Genomic DNA, 16,533 nt, shown 5'->3' on the forward strand with positions numbered 1-16,533 from the left:
TATTTTGTAATATTTATTTAATTTTTTTTTTTAATATAAAAAAACTTTTTCCTCGATTAGTTCTATTTTTTTGCATTCCCGAAGCATCTTTTGTTCACAACTTTAAAATGTTTATGCAATTCACGCATTTCCACTATATTTAACCAAACATTTATGTGACATATGCATTTAAAAGGAAAATTTGCAGAATCTGTACTATTTCTACCATAAAATATGTATGCAAGCAGAACGATTACTTTACCCAAAAAATTTTGTGACTTAACTGACTTTTGTTGGCTGGCGCGACGTTGAAAAATCTGTCGAAAATCGGGCGAAAAAATGCCTGTGCGTACGAACTGCGAGTAAAATAAAATCGACTGAACTGAAATTCACAACTTCAAGGTGACCTCTTTGAATCGAATCGCACAGCTGATAGCTTGACTACCTCTCGCCGTTTGACTGTTGCCTGTTTTCTGTTGTTTGCCTGCCTGGTGGCGCTGCAATCGCTGCCGATGTGGGGCTGGTGGTTTTGTATATTTTATGTACTTTATTGCTTTTGGGGCGTTCGTTCGCCTCTTCTGCTTTCGTTTGTTGTGCTCTCTCTCCTTATTGCCACTTAAAGAGGCGAATATACACAAACATTTCTATGTATATAAAATCGGCTTGTTGGTTGTTGGGGAAAATGCCGGTCTACCGTTTCATTTTGTCGTGGTTTGTTTACAATGCGGATGTGAGTGTATGGGTTTGCCGGCAATGTACTGAACTGGGGATCTTTATCGTAGCACGCTTGTCGCTGGTGGGGATTCGACGATGTGTAGACGATTGCTGGTGATCGATTACTCAATCGTTTGCAAGAGATTGTCGATAATTTAAAAAGTAAAACATACTTTAAAATTTAGTTCAATTCAAATATTGGATTATGTGTTAGCGGATATACATATGTACATAGAACACATAGCTCTTAACACTTGTCAGCAATTTTTAAGAAATTACAACCATTACAACTCGCAAAGAAAAAAACTATCCTTAGGGGCGTTGTTTTTTTTTTCCATTCCATTTTCGCTTTCGTCTATTGAATCCAGTGTACGTCTCTGTATTAATTCTGACGTAATGAAATTTTTTTTTTAGTATATCTAAAATTTATTTTGAATTTTTGAAGTTAAGATCACCTCATCATTCACTTTCCTGAAAGGAACTGACAAATATCTTACATCAATTTTGTTCGAGCATCATCGAATACCTGCTCTATGCGCCTTATACTAGAGATATACTGTTAATAAGTATTTACTGTTTCTTGTGGCTCTCGAAGCCAAAATGACTTATTAGTAACAAAGTTTAAAACATTATCTAAGGTTTAAATTTTATTGAATCTAATGTCTTTGACAACTTTGCATCTGCTTGCCCCTTCTTGAACAGTATTAGCTCACCTAAAAACACCAGCGAGCACCTCATACCAACTTCGCTTCATAAGCCAAATATAATTGCTGTTCTGTGATTGTCAGGACATAGCTTCTTATTTTAATGAAAGTATAAAGTCGAAGGATTTGGAATCCAAACCGTTGTACGTAACCCTCTTTCGAATAAGGGAGTTTGTTTGTAAATACCGTTGTTGATTCCACTGTTTTATTAAATTGAAAGCTAATTCTTATTTTAGGAACTCAAAAGCTCTATAAACAAAATCGACCGCCATCGCTATGGCAAAAATGGTAGACTTTCACTGCGAATACATACAACGAATTCTACAGGTTTTGCCCCTTACAACTTGTTGTGTTTCCAAACTTGAAAAAGTCACGCGTTGGTCAGAAATTTAAAGAGCTTTTGGAATACGAATTAAAGATGTTGGATGGCGGTTATATTGAGAAATAAATTGCCTTCTTTCACTTGTAAGCTAGGTATTCTTATTTTTTGACATTTTCTCTTGACTTTAATTCGTTTTGTTCGTCTCCGAGTGCTGATCCCCAAATGCGTAGATTAAGGCTTCTTTTTTTTTAAATTTCGGCTCATAATACCGAGAATTGTAAAATTTTAAATCTCCGGTTTGGAGACTCCAATTATATGTACATATGCATATGCTACATATGCCTCGGAAGTACCATAGAGTTTTCAGTTATATTCATTGCTTGCTTTGTCTGTTAAGGTTAGACGTGTATTTATTAGCTAGGCGATTTTCGTTTGCTGAAAGAAATGTATAAAAAATTAGAACGTAATTTCTTTCGAACATGGCTGCCTATTTCCAAAAATAAAAAGAATGAAAAGATGGCCTTGCAAAATCGTTTTAAAATCGCTAAAAGAGGAATAGGCTATGCCAAAAATCGAATTTAAGAAATCTTTCGACAATTAATGAGCTATACCAGTGTAACGCATGACAAATTAGGCGATTTTCGAGAATTTTTTCTTTAAAGAAGTACTGAAGTTCTCTGTCTTCGGAGGTGCCGAAAAAAAAGTGCCCCAACTGACATGATTCCGGCCGAATGAGTAGCCGAAACAAAAAAAATCAGAAAGTTTATTAAACTTAAAGATATTTCCTATATCTTTCATCCTTGAAAAATATCAAAAATTAACAAAATGGCGTAATTTTGAAAAAAAAAATTTTTTTTCTTAGTTAAAAAATGGTCGTTTTTTTAATGCCAAACTGACAATTTTCAACCGATCAAAAAAATCGTCGGTCATTATATAGTAAATGAATTCAACAATATTCAGTTTTAATTTAAAGTCGATCGCTTAATTTCTCGTTGAGTTATGATGTCAGCAGTTTTGAAAAATGTAGTTCGAGAAAAAGTAAAAAATATTGATTTTTTGAAAGGGTCAACTAGTACAGCCCCTTAATGCCTTCAATTGACTCAAAACGGTTTACCTAGTCGTTATTAATCACTAATGATTATTTTTATGACCTTTGGCACAGATGTCATTGACAGTCATAGCAACCTAGAAAATAAATATTTCGATAAATGGGTTTTTACTCGACATTTAGTTGAAAAAGTCTTACTCTGTCTTACAGTAGTATAACAGTTGCTGATGAAAAACCCTTGGTTTTTTTTCTAAAGAGACTTGCTTCAATATTTTATCCATCGAATATTGTTAGAGTTAGAGTTTCCCTTAAGCTATAAAGCATTACATTTTTGAAAATACTAGACTGACATAACCTCTTCTGAGATTGCAAGGTTTTTATTTCTTTTTTTTTTTTTTTGTATTAAACCTATGCAACACGTTTTTCATCTTTTCAAAGTCAGTGCCGTCATAACTTCAAAACGGGATACACTTAAAATACCGAAGTTCAAAATGCCGCCACATCAAAATACCGTCATGTGAAAAATATTTTACCTTGTCCACCCTTATTTTTATCGAAGCACGGAAAGAGAATTCTATTGACTAAGGGTTCTGATCCTGAGCGTATTCGTGGCCAGAGGACGAAGGCCACAGGGTCTCGAAAGAGAAACGCCAACTTTTCTTGATTTGCCAATATTGTGATTTGTCGGTGTTTGAGTTGTCGGTATTTTGACTGTCTGGATTCTAAATTTTGAGATTTAYGKTATAAATMYCTGCAAAACTACTRCATCAYTCCTTTGGAAATTTTAAACGCCATTTCTGTACATTATTTACGAGTTAACGCTTGGTAGTTATTTTCAAACTTGTTTATAATTTTTACTTTATAATAACTCATTTATAACAACTCATTTTCTTTTTCTTCAAAGTCTTCACAAAAATTGAAAATTTTCTCACTCCTCCCCTAGTAAAAGCGACTTCCTTTCGGTTTTGAGAGCTTCCGTACAAGAAGATAAATAACTAAGTCAATATTTTGCAATTGCATTTAAAATCTTTATTCTCATACATCATTCAATTCTGCTAAGTACAATCTAATTGCTACTGGCTGCAAGCTAGCCAAGCTTTTATTTCTTTAAATATCATATGCAATTGTTAAGAGCACGTGTAGTATTTTTGTATATTACGTATATGTGTGTGTTCAATTGTATACATGTTACTAGCTACCTTTGTGACAATCAGCATTTTTTCTTATTTTTAGTTTATGTAATTTATTAAATTTTAATAGTTTCTGCAACTAACAATACTTAATTGGTAATAATATGGTTGTTTCTTGTTGTTGAGGAGCAACGCTTTGATTTTCATTTAATTGTAGATTTATACACTTTATACTTTTTTTAATAGTAACAGCAGCAACAACAAATAATGTTAACGACGTAATTGTTATTGTTATTTTTACTTTTCTTCTCAATTTAAACGATAATTACACATTTCTTAGGCATCGTTGCAAATCATTTAGTTAAATACTAAGTATTGGACATACACCAAGCGCTTTACAACGTTATACATACATATACACGCTGTTATATACATGTATATGTATTGTTATATATAGGTATATAGGGTATATGCGCACAATACATAATTAATATACTAGAGAATATTCTGCTAAATTATTTTATATAGAGATATAGTAAAAACGCATTGGAAAAATATATATCTAAATGTGCGGCGAGTGCGCACATACATAACATGAATTTGATTATACATAAATGTACTACTTATATATATGTATGTATATAGATAATGCAATACAGCTAGCACTATTCGTTTCCACAAAAATTTGATTTAAAGAAATATAGTTTTATAGAAAAAAATCAAAAGTTGCTTTGTGACAATTCTGCGGCACCTTTTCGTCTTGTGGCGCACAACAACAAAGCGTATAGCTGAACTTGTGACCTTTTCTTACGGTTTAGGTAATCTTTTGCTATTTTTACATTTTTTCTTCCTTTTCTTTCTTCATTCCTCATTTGTGAAGGCATTCCTTAGACACAGCCTAGCTTTGTAATTTAAATTTCAAGCCAACAGTCAGTCAGCTGATTGCTTGCAACGCCGCTGAATTTGCTCATTTGTGCACAGTAAAGACTAACGGTGCTGATTCATCCTCCGGCAGGTGTTCGGCTAATATAATTTTATTCACCGAGCGCGCCGTAGGCATTTGACTTTCGATATCCTCATAGTCCACTGACGATGAACGCACTAATTTGAATTGTGAACCCTTGTTGTCTTGCTTGGTGATGACCAGTGAGGCCGGACGTGGACCTGTGAACACAAAATGCACATATAATTAATATACATAATTTTAAATTTATATACATATATCATTGTAAATATATACCTGTTGTTTTGCTCGGCCGCCGTTCCAGCGTTGTTGAGCCGCTCGATGGCAACGTTGAGGCGGACGATGAGAGCGATGAGGGCTTCTCCGAAATGTACTCCAAATTGGATGTCATTTGTAGTTTGCTGCTGCCACTCTTGATACTGACACGCTTATCAGTTTTAACGCTGTTCTGATGTTTCAGTATTGAGTCGCGTCGTTGTGCCAGCGGTGATGCTGGTGGCATTGGTGTGCTGCTGATTAGCTGCAGTTCGGCATCTACGGAGATAGTTAAGGTAGACATGCTGGCATATTAGGTATGCAAAGAGACTTATAGGTAAAGGTTTAAGTATTAATAAAGAGAGAGCGAGAGAGAGGGTGAGAGAGAGGTTGGATACACAACTTTGATGACACGACGTATGCAGCTTTAAAGTAAAAAAATGTCTCCTTAAGTTCTAAATTAACGACAATAATAATTTACAAGCATACTCCGGACCTATGTATTTTACTACTTACATATACATATACATAAATTCTTTTTTTTTACACTTTTTCACATTTTCAGTTGTTTCTCGAGGAAATTAGGTTTTGCGAAAAAGCTAAATTTTCTGGGTACGAGGAGTCTGAATCTATATTTTGCTCTGGCGCAAAAATAATCAAAGTTCTACATTTTTAGAAATTTTTTTGATCAAACATATAAATTAATAATTTTGTTAAAACTTTATCGAGCATATTATTGCCACATAATGGCCTTTACCTGTACTTCAGATACATCATATATAAAAAATTCATATTATTTTCGAAATGGCGAATCGTTTAGCGAAAATTGCATGGAAAAAAAGGAGAAGGCAATGAATCTGCTTGAACTGCTTCAATAAGGTTTTCGTAATTTTTAAGTGTTCAAAGGATCGATTTACAAAATCTGGTTACAAAAATTTTAATTCTCAGCTGTGCTATTTTATTTAGTTTATACGATCGTATATTTTCCTAAATTGTCTAAAGCAATCTCATGATTTAAAAAAAAACTACTTGTCATATATTGACAGACCCACATATTATGTATGTTTGTATACGTAAATAACGCTGCTTCATATTATAAATAATGTTTAAATAAAATAAATATCCTAAAATCATTAAAAACCGATTCCAAATATTTTTTGGTTATGTACGATTATTTGAGATTTACTATTTATATAAAATAATTCAAAATAGTGTACATATGAATATTAACCCACACACACGCGCATATAATTATTTACTATAGTATTGATTTTAAAAATGATAAAAAATAATTTTGGAATCGTGGATTTGTTGCCATACAAACTGACCAATCAAAATCAAGTTCTTGTATACAAAAGTTCTTTATTTGACGAAGTCTCTTTATGAAACTTGGCATGCATTATTGTCCAATGCAAGCGTATAAGCTCTGCGGAAATTATGCAGATCAGACTACTATAGCATATAGTTGTTATGCAAACTGAACGATCAAAATTAAGTTCCTGTATGAAAAATTCTTTATTTGACGAGGTATCTTCAGAAAACTAAGACAGCGGTACAGTCTCGGTACAGAATTCGTTCAGATCGGACCACTATAGCTGCCATATAAACTGCCCAATCAAAATAAAGCTTTTATACGAAATAACTTTTAAATTGACCAGATATCTTCATGAAACTTGGCATGCATTATTGTCCAATGCAACTGTGTAATCTCTGAAAAAAATTATTCAGATCAGAGTACTATAACATATAGCTGCCATACAAACTGACCGTTCAAAAAGAAGCATGGAATATTTTTTATTTGTGAAGGGTATTATGTGTAACTTTTCTTTTTTTTCTACTTTTATTTTTAATTTTTGAAACCCTTTTTGTTCTAATTGCTACATTTACTTTGTTTTTCAATTATATCCCACCAAGTATACATGCCTAAATAAATCTAAAATATTAATGAATACTTTTTTTCGTAGCTATAACCCAAAAGCACTAAAATATATATTCAGACATTAGTATTGCTTAAATCAACTTATATATCATCACCTAATATGCAAAACAACGTATCATAAAAAAAATTGAAAATTGTTATCCGATATAATAACAAATATATTACCATTTTATAATGAAAACTCTAATTTTGTTTCAATATGAGTGTATGATAACCAACATATAAGCATTTTATAACGAAAACTCTAGTTAGAGGTTTCTATCATATCGTTTTTCCTTCGCCTGTAAACTTGTGAAAAGTGATGTTACGTCATTTTGCATTTTAGCTGACTTTATATACATATTTTCTTATAAATATAATTATATAAAATATATATGCATACATACGTATATGTAATATATAGCATATTAAAATAAGCTTAGTATTCTATACTAGTGCATTTACTGGTGTAACATTAAATAACAATAAACCGTGTAAACATACATATATACAATGAAACTTGTGACCAAATCGAGCACGAAGCGTATGCAACGACAAAAAGGAATAAAGCCCAACACCAATATTCACCAGCAGCACAACCAACACCAAAAGAAGAATCATGATTGAGGATTGTGCAAGGCAGCACAGGCGCAGCCAGCCAAAACCAAGTTATGTAGTGATATTATGTACATATGCATGTAAATAGTTAATTTTAATGATTTTGTGATTGCAGCAGCATATTTGCAGCGTAATGCCCAAAAAATGAAACTAACACAGCACCACTGGATAATTTATTTAAAATTTTTATTATAATTTTTTTATATATATATTTTTTTTTTACTTTTGGTTTCTAATACTATAATTAATTGTTACTTTAACGCAAGTTAGAATATTTTTATAGTTTATATATTTGCTATAACACATTTGAATCATTATTTATAATAATTTTTTACTACTTTTTCTTCAATACTCTACAGTTAGTTTTAGCATATCTTCTTCATTATATTTATATAACGCTACCACAGTTAGTTAGTCTATACATGATATTATACTATATTTGTGTAACTATGTATGTATATAGTATATACTAGGCATTAGTTAGGTTCACAAACATTTATCCATTGTATGCATACTTTTCTCATATACTGTATGTGTATTTTTTTTTATAGCTTATGAAACGGTTATTTTTGCTTAAACAATTAAACATGCATGCACATGATAGTTTTAAAGTCTTCGCTATACGTAAATTAGTTTAAAATAGGTTCAAAGCCCGCTGCACAACATACAATTTCCTATTTAATATTATATTTAATATAATGTGTGTAGTTAATCAATTCAACATTCGTATGTATGTATTATATGTGTGTGTGCAATGTTCGTGTGCATAAAAATATAAGTAATTCTATTATGATAAAAAAAAGTAATAAAAATAGAAAATTTGTTGAATACGCATAACTCAGCAATGCAATATGCCATAAACTTAGTAAAAACTTCAAAAAATCGATAAAAAAAAAATATTGTTTGCTTATTGAGTAAAAACATTTTAAACTAAATAAAATTTCCAGTCGTCATGCAAGTGTTGAGATTAAACTTTTATAAACATACATACATAACTTGAGTCTGCCAATAAATGTATTGGAATGTGATTTCAATCATTAATTCACTTTGATGTGTGAAAACAAAAACGTTAAACCTAAAGCAAGTTTTTTTTTAGGTTAGAATTTGGGTTTTGTCCTTTTTATGGCACCTATGCTTTAAAATTTTGTTTAAATTATTTTTGTGGCGATAAAACATCCCCAAATAAAAAATAGCAAAAAAAAAAAAACAAACTAGGCATTAATCTACTTAAATTTTTACTGCGAGATTGTGGTTATGTTCGCTTTTATATTCGTAGTCGAGTTTGTAACTGCCATTCGGTGGGTCAAGGCTTAATATCATGGCCGCATTGAAATTGAAGCAAGTATATTCTGTTGTTGTTATTGTTGTAGTAACAGAAAACATTCCTAAAGTAATTTTGAAGGAACGAACAGGTCTTTTTTTTTTTTTTAATAAAGGCTGCCAATTCCAGTGAAATTCTGATATGGAAAAGATTTGCTTAAATTCCATCAACATTATGAATTGTGACAAAAAAGTACACGGAAATTGTAAACAAAACGCAAAATATTTAATTATTCATCTTTTTCAAAGTAATCCCCACCAGATGTAATGCACTTATGTTCAAGATTTTTTCAGTCTTCGAAACACTTTTCAGAGAACTTTCTGAAATGGCCTGCTCTTTAAGCGAATTTTGTTTTATCTCTTCGATCGACGGTAAACGGACAATTTCAATTCGGGGAACAAGAAAAAATCACACGGAGCCAAATCTTTTGAATACGATCGTTGATCGATGGTATTCAATGCATTTTTGGCTTCAAATTCGGTCATCGTGTAAAATCCATGAATTGTTCTTACACAATTCCGGCCGTTTTTAACAGACGTTCACATGCAAACTCCTCAATACCACCAAATAGAACTTCTTATTGACAGTTTGTCCATACGGAACAAATTCATGATGCACCAAACTGCGAATATCGAAAAAAAACAATGAATTTCTTTCCCTACATTCCAATGATTGTTGACTTGTTTGCATGTCAAACTCATAAACTTATGTCTTATCGATAGCTATAACGCTCTCCATGAGCGGAATTGTCACGATAAAGCATTCCCAAAGAGTCCTATTTACGGTACTCTTGTTGAAAAAAGCTGTGCACAATCGGAACAAGTCGAGCAAGAACGCGTTTCACACCCAAAATATTCAGCAAAATCATTCGAACCGACTCGCGAGATGTGTCGAGCTCTCTTGCCATCTCTCTAAAGCTTGCATGACGATTTCCAAGCACTATATCCTGTACTCCTTTAATATTTGAATCAATGAAAGAGGTCGAAGGTCATCCAAAACGAGGCAACTCTTAATAATTAAAGACAGAGCTTCCAACTTATCAAAATATAGTTTTTTGAAATATAATTTACCGGGGGAATTTGTTTATAATTTCCGCGTGCGTTTTTGTCGTAATGTATGTAAGTGATCAATTAAAAAAAATTAATTAGTCTCATACTTATTGTTATTTTATGGTCTTTAGAAAGCGTTCCCGAGTTTTTCAACACCAAATTTTCCATATTTTACTCTTCTTCTTGCTCCTGGCCATTAACATTATTATTATTTCAATTTAGTGCTCGCAGCTAACCTAAAACAAAATGTTTGAAGTCAAGCTCAGCTTGAGATATGTTCGTAGTTTTGTCGTTTCTCTAACTGTTAATTATTAATGTAGCAATTTCTTCTCGATAAAATTTGGTTTAAGTTCAAATGAGCAGATTCATATGCATGCAGGCATGTACAAAAGTATATAAGTTAGTAAAAAAGAATATATATAAAAATATAAATATTTGCTGTTTATATTTAAAAATGAAGAGCAGAATCGGTTGGTTTGTTCTTTTCCGTCTATGATTTATAGTTCTATAACTGTTATTTTGTAAATGAATTACTGTTGTTGTTGAGTAGGTTTTCTAAAATGTAACCCTAGTGTATAGAGGTTAGTTTTACATAGCGTATATGCATATACTTGTTTATATATTTATATTTATGTATATGTATATGCTGCTGAATTGTGTATATTTAGTTGAAGTGTCTTATTATTTTTAACTATGTAAAAACGAACGGCTTTCCTTTACATAAATTAATGTATTGAAGAGGCAAATTTCTAAATTCAAAGAATTTTACTAAAATATATTATTGTTCTAACTAAAAGCGTTTCCCTTTCTCGACGAAAATATTGTCCTATTCTATGGCAACATTATATACCGGGTGATCCAAGTAGAGGTACTTTTTTCAATATCCTTTTTTCGCGTCAAGCTGTAATGCCATTTTTGTTCAGTATTGTTTGGCATTTCATTGTGGAATGACTTACGCCAGAAAAACGTTTATAATTCGTTCAACTTTATTATTCTGTAAGGAATGTGTTTCGCGCGCTTCGCTCAACTAATGGTCAATTTAATCGGCCTACTTGGCGTACTATTCGCAACAACTTCACCCATCTTGATACCCAGCATTCATTATTGGATAATATTCGACCCAATAGACCACGTCCAGCACGCAGTAAAGAAAATATAACAGCTGTAGCTGACAGTGGAGAGCAAAGATCGTGGAGAGACGATTCGGCTCCGTTCGCAGCAACTCGGACTGACATTGGGACGACTTGGCACATTTTACGTCCAGATCTTAAATTGAAAGCTTACAAAATACAGCTTGTGCAGAACTGAAGCCGCTCGACCTTTCAAAGCGACATCGCTTCGCTCTATGAGCTATTCCAAGAAGATCCGATATTTTTGAGCCAAATTCTGTTCAACGATTGGGCTCCTTTCTGGATCAATGGATATGTAAACAAGCATGATTGCTGGATTTGGGACGAAGAGCATCTGACGAAGTTCAAGAGCTGTCATTTCATCCAGAAAAAATAATGATTTAGTGTGGTTTGTGAGCCTTTAGAATCATCGGTCCATATTTCTTTAAAAATGATGCCAGTGAGAATGTAACTGTCAATGGGGACCGTTATTGCGCCATGATAATTTACTTTTTGATGCCTGAAATTGAAGATCGTGATCTTGATGGCATTTGGTTGCAACAAGACGGCACCACTTCCCACACATCGCATTAATCAATGGATTTTTTGAGAGAACACTTCGGTGAGCAGATAATTTTACGTTTCGGACCGGTCTATTTTCCACCAAGTTCGCGTGCTATCACACCGTTAGACCTTTTTCCATGGGGATATACAAAGTATAAAGTCCGTGGAGGTAATCCCGCAGCGATTCACCCCTTGGAGCAAAACATCACGCGTGTCATTCGCTAGTTACCAGTCGAAATGCTCGAAGGAGTGATCGAGAATTGGACTCGGGAAGGGCCAACTGAGACGAAGAGGCGGACAACACTTGAAAGAGATAATATTCATAAAACTAATTCCAAAGAATTTTCTTTGGAATGATAATAAACATTTCGAATTAAATTTGAAGTTTCCGTGCTTTTTCTTTAAAAATGTAGGGAACCTCGAAAAGGATCACCCTTTGTATTTAATTTGATTTTAAGTTCAAAAAAAAAAAAAAAATTAAAATTCTAAAGACCAGAATATCTGAAAAGCTTTTGTAACAAATTATTTTAAGTTTGATTTTTTAAACAACTACAATTTTGAAACCGAAACATGGTTTTTTAAAAGCTCATAATGTTTTGACTTATTTTTGAAGCTAGAGATGTCCAGCCCGTCAAAACATTATTTTTGAAACTAAGTATTTTCAGTTCCAACATTTCTCCACATCGAATTTAACTTATAAGACTTTGGATTTCGTGTTTTTAAAAACTTAATTATTAATTTTGTCAAATGTATTTAAAATTTTGTCAAAATATCGAAACTAAAACGATTAATACACAAAGTGGACGCTTAATACTGTGCTGAATTGCGCTCCAAATAGCATTTCTCAATGACTTGACTAGATTGGATAAAATCTATAAGTTCTCGGGCTCTGAGTGCATACCGTGACGCTGTGAAATCGCAAATATACTCCATAAAAATTGTGATAACACAAAGTTCTTCATACTTCAAGTGCCTGTGAGTGTATGTGTATATGTTTGTGTGCCAACAATATGTGTGCTGTTAGTGGTGCAGTTCTGGGAGGATTTGTGACCAATACAATACAATATATATGTATGTATGTATTTGTTTAGATAATTGCATTTGCTACTGCCACCGTATTATTGCATAGTTACTAAAAGAATGTTCGATAATTCGAAAATAAATTTTTTTCGAAATCTAACGCCTTGCTTTACTATAGTGGCGTATCGCTGATATCGTGATCACCATTTGTATTCGGTATGACAACAACTGTTGGTACTGTATTGCGTTGTTGTTGTTGCTGCTGTTGTTGTATAGGTGAACGCAGTTGTTGTTGAGGCATTAGGGATTCATAGAGCAAATCATCACCTACCGAATGATGACGCTGGTTGCGATGGTGACCATGGCCACCAGCTGTCAACTGGTGTTGTTGTTGTTGCTGATTAGCCAACAATTGTACGGCAGCTTGGGTGCTGGCATCACCAACAATGCTATGACGCAACTTATACATGTCGCCACCACCAATATTACCACTATTAAAAACGCCAGTGCCTCCATTACCCATATGGATAGTGTTATTACCAACAACACCAACATTAACACCACCACCACCACCACCACCAATACCAATACTTTGCAGCGAATGCGTGCTGTCGCTGTGATTATGTTGTTGTGTAAGAAAATTGCCGTAGTTGTTATTGTTGGCATACTGTAGAAAGTGATTAAATTTGAGGTCATCGGACGGTGAACCGAATTCCGATGACTCGCGTATGGGCGCTAATTGCAGTTGTGCAGCTGCAGCTAACATCTCACCTGTAGGCAAACCCGATGGGCTGGGTCGCTCACTGCTCGCCACATCCTCGAAGGCCTCCTCGTTGAGGGTTTGCAAAGCACCGCAAATCATTTGCTCCTCCAGCGTAACCTGTAAATGAGCGGTAATAAGCGTTTCATGTGGTTAATAAACGGTACGAAAAGTAGGGTTGCCAACATTCAACGTTGTAACTATTATCTACACGTAAAATATTTACACCAATTTTGGTACAAACTTAACAAAATTCTGTAGAAGAATTAAGTTTCTATTTACATAAGCGTAAGCAACTGATGAGCATAAAATAACAGTGAAAAATACACGAAAATCAAGTATACATTTAGTACGGCAAAATAATGGGAATCACAAAATTTCATTAACTCGGAAAATAGATAGCAGAATTTAATATTTTACAAAATCTTATATGAGTTTACTTGATAGGAAAACAAATTTAATTTAATTTAACCCAAAAATTTTATTTTTAGTTTTTACAAAGTCTAAAATATTTTTGTATTATAACCTTAAAAATAATTCATATACTTAAAAGACGACAAAATGCTAAACTCCGTTGCACCGGAATTATATTAACCTTTACAAAAATAAAATATTCTTTACAAGCACTATATACCGATCGTTCAGTTTGCATGACACCTTTATGGTACAGTGGTCCGATCTGAACAATTTCTTTGAAAATTTGTATGGTTGCCTTCGAGAATAATTCATGCCAAATTTTGTGAAGGTACCTTTGTCGAGTAAAAAAGTCTGCCATACAAGAACTAGATTTTGAACGGTTAGTTTGTGTGGCAGCTTTATGGTATAGAGATCCAATCTGAATAATTTCTTCGGAAATTATACTGTTGCATTGGATAATCATAGATGTGAAGTTTCATGAAGATACATTGTCGAGTAAAAAAGTTGTCCATACAAGAACTTGATTTTATCGGTAAGTGCCATGTACTATATGCTATAGTAGTCCGATATCGGCTTTACCGACAAATGAGTAGTTTCTTGGGGAGAAAAGAACATGAGCAGAATATCAGATCGATATCTGAAAAGGAACGCGTATATATAGACGGCACTGACGGACACACAGACAGCCATTTCTAAATCAACTCAGCTCATCTCGCTGATCACTTATACATACATATATACATATTTTAGGGACTATGACGTTTGCTTATGCATGTTACACACTTCGTTGCAATCCCAATATACCCTTTTCAGGTTATGATAACATACTTAAACCCGATATAAATATAAAAAAATGCTCGATGTCAAAGTTTTTTAGACGAAAATGGTTAGTCATAAAATTATCTTTACAAAATGTAGCAAAACTTATTTTCTAAGGCCTACCGCTGATATATGCTTTTTTATAGTATTATAATTGGTGAAAAATTTTTTTAAAAACTTTTTTATTTTATTTTTAAATTAAAAATTTTTTAAAATAATTTTTAAATAAAAAAAATATTTCTAAATTGTTTTAAATAATAAATTTTTTTTTTAATTTCTTTTCCATATGGTTTTTTTTATATAATATTATAATATCTAAATTAATTTTTATACAACTTGCTGTTTCATAGAAAATCGCTTTAAAATTTTTTTAACCTTTGACCACGAGCATTTTTTTTCGAAATATCCGAACGATGAGCAGTTTTGGCATGCCATCTTTGATTTTGAACATTTTGAACAAACTTTTAGCTTGTTCCAATTTTATGGTATATAACCTTGAATGTTTATTTTGACAGCATTATTTTGAAATTAACCAGTTCGAAAAGTATAAAAGTAACATATTTTTTCCAGTGGTTATTACACTATAAACTACAAGAATTATTATGGAAAAATATATTTGCGAAGAAAGGTGTAGTTCTTTTCTAAATTATAAAACAACCACTTCTTAAACTAAACATAGAGCGAAGCGTAGGGCACTTTGCACTTAGACCTTGGTTGTTTTCAACTCAACCATCACTGACGAGCCATTATTACTTTACACCTTCTTTCTGGATACGGTAGTAGGTTGAACTCTTACCCATCTAGCATACCTCTCACATACTAAGCATATGTCTTTGTATGATACTAACCATCTTTTGCATGCTCACCAAACTAACTCATCTTACACTCCTCTCGTTATGAGCCGACCTCATCGAAACAGATACGGGCTGTGTAGGCGTTAAGTGGTTTTAATGTTAATTCTATTATTTCGCTGAAGCAGTGTCTAAACTTTCCTTTACAACAAAAAAAAAAAACATTCGAACGGTATTGAAATATAATTTTTACATTTATCGATATTTCTTCAAACTTCTTATAAAAGTATTTTATTTTAAAACTTTTGAGAGACTAACGTAAAGGTAAATTCTCCTTAAGTCCTCTTACCAGATGATCGAACCATATAAAAACATCAAAATTGTTCTCTTTTAGTAGTTTATCAGGCATTAAAGCTAAAAATCGAAGAAAAACTCCTTAAATCAGAATTTCGGCCACAATCGTGGACATGGTACATTACCTCTTTTTACGTGTCATTTTAACAATTTATATAATATAACTACTATACACCCAATGTCATGAATATTTAATAAAGAAAAAACCGGTCCGATTTGTTAAAATGAAATGATCCCTTAACAGTTTTGATATTTCAATACTTGCTACTTCGGATGGTTTTGAGCGTTTTCCGCTGTGAATGGTATTATCGCAAATATCTCAACTTATCCTTATTAGACCTTTGACTTTTCAAAATTTTACAAATAGACATTAAACGAATTCAACTATAATTTAAAAAAAAATATTATTTAATCATAACTACGACAAAAATACTGACATTTATCACTTATAAATTCGTGCGAATTTAAATTTTGAAAAAAACCACATTTAGAGATCGTAAATTCCTTTAGCATACAAGAATTGAGCAAATCAACTTATTTAAATATATTATATGTATATAGTATAATATATGGGCAACACCGTAAAAATATGTATGATTTTTAAAAATGACTTTTACCTGTAGATACTCGTAATCGTGTACTTTTGGCTGCATTTTCGGAATGATGCGCAAACAAAA

At 32.7% G+C, this 16,533-nt stretch overlaps 1 protein-coding gene across 5 annotated transcripts in view; it reads right to left on the reverse strand.

The window, feature by feature from the left end:
* Positions 1–3,773: 3,773 nt before the first annotated feature.
* LOC108968741 (kinase D-interacting substrate of 220 kDa) overlaps positions 3,774–16,533 on the reverse strand; it is an 85,659-nt gene continuing 72,899 nt past the window's right edge. For 4 of the 5 annotated variants that reach the window (XM_018932951.1, XM_018932948.1, XM_018932950.1 and 1 more), the window contains exons 12-14: positions 13,487–13,595; positions 5,138–5,395; positions 3,774–5,061 (exon numbers count right to left, since the gene is read on the reverse strand). In XM_018932951.1, the coding sequence (XP_018788496.1) occupies positions 4,865–5,061; positions 5,138–5,395; positions 13,487–13,595 (564 nt within the window). In that variant the 3' untranslated portion in view covers positions 3,774–4,864. Of the gene's footprint in view, positions 5,062–5,137; positions 5,396–12,194; positions 13,596–16,533 lie in introns of those variants that run through there. The other variant, XM_018932947.1, reaches the window with a different exon arrangement.

Source organism: Bactrocera latifrons, unplaced genomic scaffold (assembly GCF_001853355.1).
Source record: "Bactrocera latifrons isolate USDA-ARS-PBARC rearing strain unplaced genomic scaffold, ASM185335v1 scaffold_228, whole genome shotgun sequence".
Taxonomy (NCBI): domain Eukaryota; kingdom Metazoa; phylum Arthropoda; class Insecta; order Diptera; family Tephritidae; genus Bactrocera; species Bactrocera latifrons.